This window comes from Tachypleus tridentatus, chromosome 1 (genome assembly GCF_004210375.1).
Source record: "Tachypleus tridentatus isolate NWPU-2018 chromosome 1, ASM421037v1, whole genome shotgun sequence".
Taxonomy (NCBI): Eukaryota; Metazoa; Arthropoda; class Merostomata; order Xiphosura; family Limulidae; genus Tachypleus; species Tachypleus tridentatus.
The window spans coordinates 92,176,391-92,187,738 of NC_134825.1; the positions used below are offsets into that span (position 1 = coordinate 92,176,391).

The window sequence follows — 11,348 nt, forward strand, 5'->3', positions numbered from 1 at the left end:
TTCATTTCGTGATGTATGTAAATTTTATATTTTTCTTGTTGATCTGAAGGTGTTCTTTGTTGTAAATATAACCGTATTTATTTTTAAGTGAAAATCTTGATCTCTAGAACTTTCACCTAGTTCTTATTTGATGTTTTGGTGCACTTGTTGTTTGTGAATTTTACTTAAGAATTATTTTAATTTATAAGCGCACCAGTTGCTAAATTAAATAGTTTAATATCTTACTTTATTTCTTATTTATTTTACTAGAATAACAATGAATTCATAACAGTATGGTATCAATAATGCAAAACATATAAAGCATTTTTTCGAACTTATGTGCCTACTTAAGCAAATCTTAACTATATATGTTAAACTACACTCGGAGTTTTCATATACCCGTCTGATATATATAATGTAGAATACGTTTTGAACGCCATCAGATGAAAACCCCTATAGCTGTGGAAACAACGTTTAAATTAGAAGGTGTGTGTGTCGTTTCATTTACTACATTAACACGTTTAAAATATAAAACTGTAATAAAACACTCATAACCTTATACACTTTTAACCAAAAATGTAATTAAAAAGATTATGACTGCATTCACAATATCATTAAAAAGAAACGTGAAATGCTGAACTTTTCTTTAAGTTTTTGTTCCATTTGCATCTAAGAGAACATCTCTAGTAGATTTTATAAATATTCGTACTGTAGATAAATACTTCTTATTGATATGTGAAATTAAAATGAAATTTAAGACAACAAAAATTGTTTAAATATATTATTCCATATTTCAAAACTATTAACCATTCCCAATTTGTATAACCCAGTGGGACAGCGGTGTGTCGGCGGACTTACAATGCTACAAACCAGGTTTTGATATCCATAGCGAATATAATATAAATAATTCATTGTGTAGTTTATGCTTAATATCAAACAAACAATCGAAATATACATATTTTTTTAATTTAAAACATGCCATATGCCAGAATTCATTTTTTATATTATAACATTTTGAAATAATATTATATATGTTGTTAGATAATTGTACTATTATTTATATACTTTTTTGATTCACAATTTGCTGGTTAAACTTTCTGTATAACATATTAAAGTTTAAATTGTTTTCGAGTGATTTTGTTAAACTGCTGTTTATGATACTTTTCTTTATAAATGTATTTGTTTTTTCATAAACTAATTAATAATCACAAAAAAGACTTGGACTTTAATATTTCCTTTGTAAATTATTTAATAGTCATTTACTTCCAAGTAACCATGAATTACCACAATAGAAATGATAAGAGCAACGGGAAATAGGGATCGTTAAAAGATCAATCTCACCAACGCCCTAGATGGGCATGGAACCTAAAAATAGAGAATGGTGATTTATTTTAATGAATGGATGTAGTTTAAGTCTCCAATCGTAATTAATCGCGTATCGAATAAGTGAATATAACGACTCATCTCGAAACAGCTCTATTAATTACTGCCAAACCAATGAAGAAAATAAACCTAAACCATTTTATCTAGAATAAACCAGAGATTTTATTACTTGAATAGCATAATGAGAAAAACCATAACTGATCATTACTTTTTGTCCTTCAACTGAAGAATCGCTGTTATTGGTTCATTTACGTCGTAAGAATGTCTAGGTTTTCACAATTCAGATGTAAAATATAAAATTTATTTGTGACTTTAATTTCCTAAATCACTCAGAATTTGATAATTTTAATTTATGTTTTCCACCTTCTACTTTCTAACTTTTCCCCTCATTTGCTGTTTAGTACTTGAAATAATTTATATAAAATTTACTAGTAATAAAATAAGCAGTTTATTTTATCTTGTTATTTTAAGACTAAATACCTTAATATATATATATGTTATGATAAAAATTACACAGGTCATAAAAGTTGTTTTGGTTTTGATAACGGATTTTGCAGATTTCGAAAGTAATATTGTTTTTTATCACGTGAAGATTTTTTTATAAATCCAAAGAAACAAAATATCTTACTTAGATCATATTATTATTTTGTTTGTCACAATGATTTTTTTTTTATTTTTATATTTGTTATGTTTGGGTTCTAAAACGATTGATAAGACTCTCAAGTCATGATTGGTCTAGAGAAATCTATAGCCAGTGATTGTTAACATTTTAAGCATAACAAATTGTGACCCGATTTCAGTGAAAAAGATTCATTTGATAAAAAGTATAAATGACATTTTGTGAAAAATCTGTATGTGATGGAAAAATGGGTATCATTTTTGATTCAGCTTACAAAAATTACTGTAGAACATGTAAACATTTCAAGACAGTAAAGCCGTTGCATATCTTTGTTATTAGTCTTATTTTAATTGTGAGATTAATAATGAAGCATTACGCTATTGTTATTTTTAGTTTGCTATATTAAAAAAATAATTAACGTGTGTTGAAGTGTGCTGTTTTATATCTTAGCCTTACTTTTAGCTAGAATATTTTCCTCATTTGTCTCAATCTATCTTTGTTTTTGTTTTTTATCCACAGCAAACTCGCAGTCATGGAATACAGGCTCTTGATTTCTTCATTGTAGGAGCCTTGTTTACAAAATGTAGTGTGGTCAATGTGAAAAACACCAAAGCCTAGGCTTGTATCATCACATCATTTTTTCAACCTTGTGAAATTACACACATCAGATTATAAAGAGGCTCCAGTCAATGATGTAGTGCTCATTTTTTTTACGTTACTGGTTACAACTTCAATGCCCAGCAATATGTATATCAAACTATAATTTAATGGATCATTTACAGTGAATAAACGTTCATCACCAAATTCAGTGATGGTGTTTCTGCATAAGGTTGTCTTCAACATTATAATCTAACTTCTTCTACACTTGTACCTTTTGTACCTTAGATGTTTCATCCATTTAAAAAAAACTGGATCTTTATCTTGGTAAGTCTATCTTGGAATAACAATACAACAAACGCTAAAAGCTAAAATTAAACTTACAAAATGTGTCCGCCATAGATTAGTCTTTACTACTTTTTTGCTGTTGTACAAATATTACTATTTTTTTTAATTACAGGAAGTTGTTTGGCAGATCTAATAAAGTAATTAGAATATTCATCTTGCACTTGAAACATTTATTAATTAACTAATATCTATTTTGTTTTATATTTTATCGCCCTCTCGTGACGATTTATTGAAATTTGTTGAGTAAGAAATGTAAACTTCAAGATCGAATTTATAATAAAAAAAATATAGATTTGTGTTGATAAGACATATATGCGTATACATCGTTTTAAATTTATAGGATAATCTTAGTAATTGAGTACAAAAGGCATAATTCGATACCTAAAACTAAGATCTGATCCATAAATAGTTTAGCAATATTTAATTAAAATGTATAAACGACAAACTTCTAGCCTCGTACTAATAATTAAGATGAAATCAAACTGATCTTACTGGCACCAGTAACATGTAAGCAAAGTGATCAGGATGTTAATGAGTCAACGAATAAAACACAGTATTTAGAATGTTAATGAATCAAGCGTTGAATAATTGTATCAGGTTTATAAATTCTGCCTTTTTATCTACAAAAATAAATTTAGATTGTGGCACAATTCAACTAGAAAAAATGTATATATTATAAGAGACAAAAAATAGTATTTTTTCTTATGTTAATTAAAAATCTATAGCCCTCTCCAATTTTTAGATATTTAGGTATTTAGAATTTGAAACTTCAAATATCCTTCAACGAAACTTACCGTACGAAGAACAAACACGCCATTTCTACTTTTACAAATTGATTTTTTTTAATTAAGCGTAGTTCTAACACATATGATATACTTCAGTAGTAATAACTAATTTTAAATGAAATGTATTCGTTTTTCTGTGATAAAGATAAGTTCGATATGTGAACGTTGATGTTTTTTATGTTTTATTTTTCGTTTACAGATAATAAAACTTAAGACTTTTATAAAGAAGGTATGAAAATTTTCATAAGTCTCCAGCAAAGTAAACATATAGTTTCCAACTTGCAGAATCCCGTCGTTTTTCTTGTGTCAGGCTCTGTCTTGTTCCGAAATGACACGTGAAATACAGATGTTGTTTGGGTGAAACCTTATTTTAAATACACATAAGGGCAGACTACAAAGGATTTTCTCATGATCGAATGCTTTCCAAACATATTTCAAGTTGACATCACGTCAGGAAATGAAAGACATTTGTCTTACACGGTAAACTTGTTTTACAGTGTATAAATTCAATAGCCTATAATCGTAGCCTATAATTCTGTTAAAAATAGGAGGCACGTTTTTGACTCCACAGTTCAATGAGTTGTAAATAAATTGAAGTCAAAACCTCCAAAAATATTCAACATACTGACTCTTCGTCGGAGACAAAAGAAAGAAATATCAACGTTTGACACGCAAGTTGTGCTTATTTGTTTTGTTTCAAAACAATAACATGTATTATGTTATATCACGGTCTTTGAGGTCATTTTCTTAGAGAAATTTTGAACAGCCATATAAAAAAATGTAAACTTCAATTCCTTGGTGTTGTGTTGTCTAGTCGGATGTGTTCCGAAAGTATATAAGGGTGAACATTTTAAATTATTTTGTATTGTTGTCTATTTAAGTAACTGTAAATTTTATGTTGATCGAAAATAAATCAAGTAGTAGTTGTTATATATTTCTTTCAAGTGAAGTGCTTTTTAAGTTATAAGGTTTCATCCTGTTTGAAAACGTATAAAATATGTTTCATTCCAAAAGTTCTAATGCTCATGCAGGAAACAGCATTTATAAGTATGGTCTTTTTTTAAGTAACCAACTTTTTTTAGGTATTTCAAATAAAACGTTCGTAAACAGATTATTAGGTCGATATTTGAACCTTATGGTCATGAGGAGATGACTCTAAGAAACTATTTAAACACGTAAAGCAAGTGTAAACAGCAATACGTATACTATTTTTGATTATAGACTTTTAATTAATTCATTCATTTTATCATTCAACACGTCAGTAAACACACCAAACATGCACACCCTTTCAACTGTTAGGGTGTTATAAGGTGTTGGTCAATCCAAGATTTGGTGATGGGTAATGATGACTAGTTGCCTTTTTTCTACTCTTACACTGCTAAATTAGGGACGGCTAGCCTTCATGTAACTTTAAACGAAGTTAAACAAACACATCAATAAAAACGCTAAAAAATTCTTGTTAAGGTAATCACTAATGAAATTTCATTATCATAAGAAAATTAAGAGATTTGTCTTTATTATTCATTTATTCAACAAAATACAAAGATAGCAGAAACAAGTCGAACAGGAATTCATTATATCCCTTGAGGAATTTTATGCATACGAAATAAACTAAATATTTATTCCATAATGTTTAATAACAAACTAAACTGCGAAAATTAGTCTTTCTTAAAGAAGGTTCAGATTGAAAATTGTAATTCATCCTTGAGAGTATCCAGCTTGCTCAGCTGCAAGTCTGTAGGTTTTTCACGTAAAAAATCGGGTTTCGATACGGTAGTGGACACAGCACAAACAGTATCCTATTTCATTTAAAATAAAGTACAGAACAACGTTTCAACCATTATAGGTCATATTCATGTTCCAAGAGAATAAATCACTTAGTTTTGTCTGGCTTGGTTTTATTTGTTGTTGATACAAAGTAGTGGATCGTTTCCTTTTTATAACTTACCAATTTTTTGATCATCTAATGATCCATTATCTAGAGATTGTACGGAAATAAAGCACATTTAAATCTCTGCTTCATAACATTTTACTTATTAGATAATTAATTGTTTCTTCTTTAAATTTGAGAATACCTATTGGTTCTGCCATAACTTTGAACTTTAGTTGTTTATTGCTTCAGTAAAACTAGTATTGTTGCTTTCTAATAAATTATACAAATTAGACGTGTTTCTTATAAAGAATATCGTAATATCGTTATCAAAGAATGTTTATATCCATACTATACACCAAGAACACTTGGTTTAAATTAAGTCATTGTAATTACTTACATTATATTTTAGTTTCACAACACTTGTAATGAAATTAGGAAATTTACAAAATTTAGCGACAAAAATTAACAAAAGTTTTGGATATCTGCAATATGTTATCATAAATGTTATAGAAAGCGCATAATCTTTATTAATAAATGGTAATTTGATTATTTTTGCATTTAACATTTGTATTATTCGATTTCTTTTCACTTTATAGGCTAAAAGTGCAATTTAATCTTTAAAATTGTTCTTGTTCCCAAGAAGTAAATCACTGTCCAGAATGGTTAGCATAATAGTTACTCACTGTTTTGTAGTGATACGAAAAACTTTATGAACAAATGAAAAAAATCATATTTGAAATTTAGAATGTTTATAGTTTGGTCTTTTTATTTCTTTTTTCATCATTTTTTATTTTAACATTTTTAAAGAATAATTAATTTACATTTTTAAATACAAATTATGTTTATCAACGTTATGTTTTATTATGCGGAGTTCAAACTCAATAAAAATATAATTGTTATATAGATAGGAGCAATCACTCAAATGATTGTTTAATAATTATGCTCCAAATGATTTTTTTGAAAGTAGCAACAGGTATTTCTTTTATTACACATAATTACAATACTTTGTTTAGTTGCTCCCAGTGCTGATGAACTTAGTTTTTAATTGTAGTTATGGTGATGGTTTGTTGCAGTAAAAACCTATAGTAATGCTAATAAATAGAAAGAAGCTATTCATTATTCGCACGTCAGTTTTATTATATGTAATAAAAGCGCTAAATGCTAGTTCTGAAGATCACTTCTGATAGTTTTCGATTTACAGTTTGTTAACAGCGTTGTTCGACAGCATCATATAATTTTATGTATTGCTCAATTATTATTCCCTCGGTGGACTCCGCAGATAGCCTGATGTGGCATTGCTATAATAAAACACACATACACAATTTTTATTCGAATATATGAAACTGAGAAGTAGTTTTTATATAAAATTTCTTAGTTGCAATGGCTATGTTAAAGCCCTTCGAAGAGAAAATTTTTGAAGTAAACTATATGTTGATTTTTATTTAGTGTTTCTTCGCAATACTTACAACTACGATAATTATTGTTGTTGTCAAATTAATGGCATTACCGAAAATCTAGCAAGAAATACATTTTACGTTTAAATTAAATTCAATACAAACATAGTATTCAGCTTTAGAAGTGCGATACGAAACATTGGCCTTGACATTAAATTTAATATAAATGCAATACTGAAACTTTAAAATACTTTAACGAACTTTGGGGCAGTTTTGAATACTGATTTTGCAAAAATACGTTACAGACATTCGCTTTTGTATATTAGTGTGTTCATTAGTGAAGTTTGCGAAAAAACAGTTCATTGGTTCAAGTTATTCTTAATACCTAAAAATCTTCTGTATTTTCCCTAATGTTTTGTGGAAATTCCTTTTCTAGTTCTGTTCGTTTGTGTGTTTATTTTACCTAAACTGAAACCATTCGTCAATGTATTCATATTTTTAATACACAACTATATGTAAATTATATATATTATACACAAGTGTTTTTTCATTGGGATTACAGTCTATGTATTGTATATAACATTAACATTTCGTATAAACTTTTCCCTCGTAGAATACAGGTCAACTAACATGTTTTGTTTCTAAACGAAAAGCCTTCTATGTGGGAAAAGCTCGTGGCATGCGAGACAGATCTGAACTATTTGTTATAAATGTTTTTATTCATTTCGGTTACATATTATGAAAACATTAGCCTTACTTCAATCTATAAAAGTATAGTTATACACTAGAACGTAGAGGGTTAAATAAGATACCCGCCTGATTTCTTATAATCTTATTTCAAACAACTTGCTTATGATTGTAAAAAAAAAAAACCTTTGTTAAGTTGTGGTGGAGGATAATTTTGCCTTCATTCTGCATTAAAATAATACATCGGTATAATTAAAATAAAATTGTGTACCTCATGACATTTAAAGTAATATTTCCAAACAATATGTGTTCTTTAAGATAATAGTCCAAGCAATACATCATGACTTCTCAGCAAGTAAATGTATATAATAAAAAAGTAATATTCATCAAAACAAGTTCTAAAATGAAACTACACATTATATTAAACTTTCACAAGTAATTTAGTGACATTAGAAGTTCTAAAGGTTACAATAAAACCATGAAACTCGTACTCTCTTTGAATTCCTTAAATCATAAATTAGATGTTTAAATAATGCATTGTTCTTCTTTACACACGAATGCACAGACGTTGTTTGACTGTATAAAATGAATTCCAATGCTTCTTAGTTTGCTGATGCAATATGAGAGAATTCTGTTTCGTCTTACTGTTTTCTTAAGTATTTATGTTTAATCAATACAGACGAGAACGATACCTTTATTTTCTTTTCCAAAGACCATATTATGTTTAAATTATATATTTAAAACCGGCTGGCATGGGTAGAGAAAGCACTAATAGAGGAGTGAACAAAGTTTCGACCTTCTTCTGTCATCGTCAGGTTCACAAAGAAAGAAAGGGTAACTGACCGGTAGCTGACCGCATATTTGAAGGCGGTTGTGTAACTGAGTGTAGGAATGTAGAGGGCGTGATTAGATGTTTGATTATATTTATTAATATAGGAATAAAGACGTTCCTTTGTATTGGTTTATTTTGGGCTTGAGTTGTTACTGCTTCCTTGTGTTTAAGGTTTTTAAACATACATTAGGAATGGTTGCTTTAAACGAGTTATTTAATAAGGTTACACTAACAAATGTTTTACGATTGTTTATTACACTCAGTTGTTACAAACAACTCTTGATGAGACTTGGTGTTCAGAGTATTAAGAGTATTTCAAGCCAGTAAAACGTTCAAGTTAATTAGTTTAATATATAATTAAAGTGATGCACTTAACAAAAGAAATTTATAATAATTACTAAATATACTAGAGCTGATGCAATTAGAATAATGTTTAATAGCATCACTTAGAGCGATAAGTAATTAATTACTGAACACGTAACTTGTCCTTCTTGCTTGATATTCATTCTTTAGTTGACTGAGGCAAGCCTTTCCTTAAAGTTATACAATTTACTCGCACCGACTTACTTACGCGATATTTTAATTAGAGTTGTGTGTATCAGTGAGTATTTATTATACTTATATTATATAACAGGAATATGCTTCACAACGGCACCTGTAAAATAATGAAACTAGAACAAGCGATGGTGGAAAAAGGGTTTGGAAAATCCGATGAATATATGTTATTATTGAATTTAACTTCTATGTGATTGTCATTTATTTATATGATATACTGAAAGTGATAAATTTCAATATATAAGCAGACAGATTACATACCTACACTGTTACACTAACACAATATATAAGTAGACATATTACACACCTACATTGTTACATTAACACATTATATGAATGGATGGATTACACACCTACATTGCTATACTAACCTTGTTGAACCCTTCTTATCTTCATGGGAATAAAGTACATCTAAATCGTTAAATTCATTTTAATTTTTAAAACTTTGTAAGGTTGTGAAATACAGACGTTGAAAACAGCATCCAAGGTCAAATAAAAATTTTTCTTCAAGCAACAAAACACAAACTTTGAATCTTTAGATAAACAAATCATTATGCTAACCAACAGGCCACGCCCAGCCAAACTTACAAAACACAAAACTGACAAAGGACACACTACTTTAATTTTTGTTTAATATAACGATGTTTACATTTCTAATAAGAATATGATTAATGTTTAGTCTTTTCGTAGTTACCAACCTTTGATTTATACAGTGAACTTTCTGTGTAGGTAAAGCAGCTCAATATATAATTTCCTTTTCTTAACGATTAGTTTGGGGAAAACATTCCTTGTGAAGGTATATAATGAAGTATTAGGCGTAAAAAATATAAGTTAAATTTTTCTATGTACAATGAGACTTGTATGAGGACACCAGTTTCGACACATTCATGTGTCTTTAGAAGAAAAATTAGTGAATACAGTTTGAGAGATACCAGAGTTTAGAACTCGCCTCAGGGCACAAGTGGACAGAAGTAAGTACATCCTGATGACGATAAACCTACTTGAAATAAAAGTGTATCTCAGAACTGCTGGTATGGGCATTAACACTTGTTGATAAGGAGAGAACAACGTTTCGACCTTCCGAGGTGGTCTTTAGGTTAAGAAAAAGTTTGAATGTGACCGTTTACGGACACATGTCTTAGGGACAAGAGTATAAACGGGTACGGGATTGTAGAGGCGTTGCAGGTGGATGTTAGGTTATTAATTAGTATAAGGTTTTAGTTGCTGTATAAATAAGGCTTTTTAATTTTGAGTTTGTTTCTTTATTTAATATTTGGGTATTTTCTACGGTTATTTGAGTTACAGTGATCGAAAACGTGTAAAGGTAACTTTTTGTGTTCTTTGAATCTGGTTTCCATTTTTTACTTGATGCTCTAATATAGAAGTCGTGGCAGTTATCACATTGTATTTTATAAATAATTTTGATGTTGTGTTTGTCAGTGTAGTTTTTACATAGTATAGATCTTAGTTTTGTGCCTGTTTTTTGAATAAATTTGGTATTAACTGGAATGCCATATTTTGTTGTTAGTTTTTGCTAAATGTTGGTTATTTTTCTGCTGATGTCGGGAATATGTGGTATGCTGGCTGTATATGATTTCGTGATTTTGTAAATCGTGAGATATATTTACTTTTGTTAGTTGATTTTACTTTTTGTCTATGTGTGTGCGTATAATGTTTTCTATGGTTTGTGGAGGAAACTTATTGATGTTGATGAAGTATTGTTTTATTTTGTCTAATTCATCGTTAATTTTATCTGGTGAGCATAGTTTTATGGCTGTGTTTATTTGGTTTCTTAGTATGTTGAGTTTTTTTTTTGTTTCTTGAACTAAGTCCCAAGGAATGTATAGTCCAGTATGTGTGATTTTTCGGTGGATTCCTGTTTTAAATTGTGTATCGGTTCTTGTAATTTTGAGGTTAAGAAATGATATTTGATTGCTTTCTTCCTGTTCACATGTGAAGTTAATGTTGGGATGTATAGAGTTAATGTGATTGAAAAAATTAAGTGTGTGTTCTGTAGATATAAATCCCGCAACCGTGTCATCTACATATCTGTACCAGTATAGTGGTGGATGTAATGCTGTGTTAGTTGCTTGTGTTTCAACTTGTGTCATAAAAATATTGGCTAGAACTGGTGATACTGGGTTGCCCATGCTTAGACCATTTGTTTGTATATAGTTGTGGTTGTTGAACATGAAGTTTGTCTTTATCGTGGTGAATTCTATGAGGGTTGCTAATTGGTTGCTGGGAATGTCTATAGTTGGGTTAGGGTCCCGGATATAGAGTTCTAAGGCTATCT

The 11,348-nt window shown here is 29.2% G+C and overlaps 1 protein-coding gene across 1 annotated transcript in view; it reads left to right on the plus strand.

Annotated features, from left to right (window-relative positions):
• LOC143255498 (carbonic anhydrase-related protein 10-like) overlaps window positions 1-3,162 on the plus strand; it is a 106,241-nt gene extending 103,079 nt beyond the window's left edge. The window contains exon 10 of the mRNA XM_076511250.1: window positions 2,501-3,162. Coding sequence (XP_076367365.1) covers window positions 2,501-2,532 — 32 coding nt within the window. The 3' untranslated portion in view covers window positions 2,533-3,162. The remainder of the gene's footprint in view (window positions 1-2,500) is intronic.
• Window positions 3,163-11,348: the final 8,186 nt, after the last annotated feature.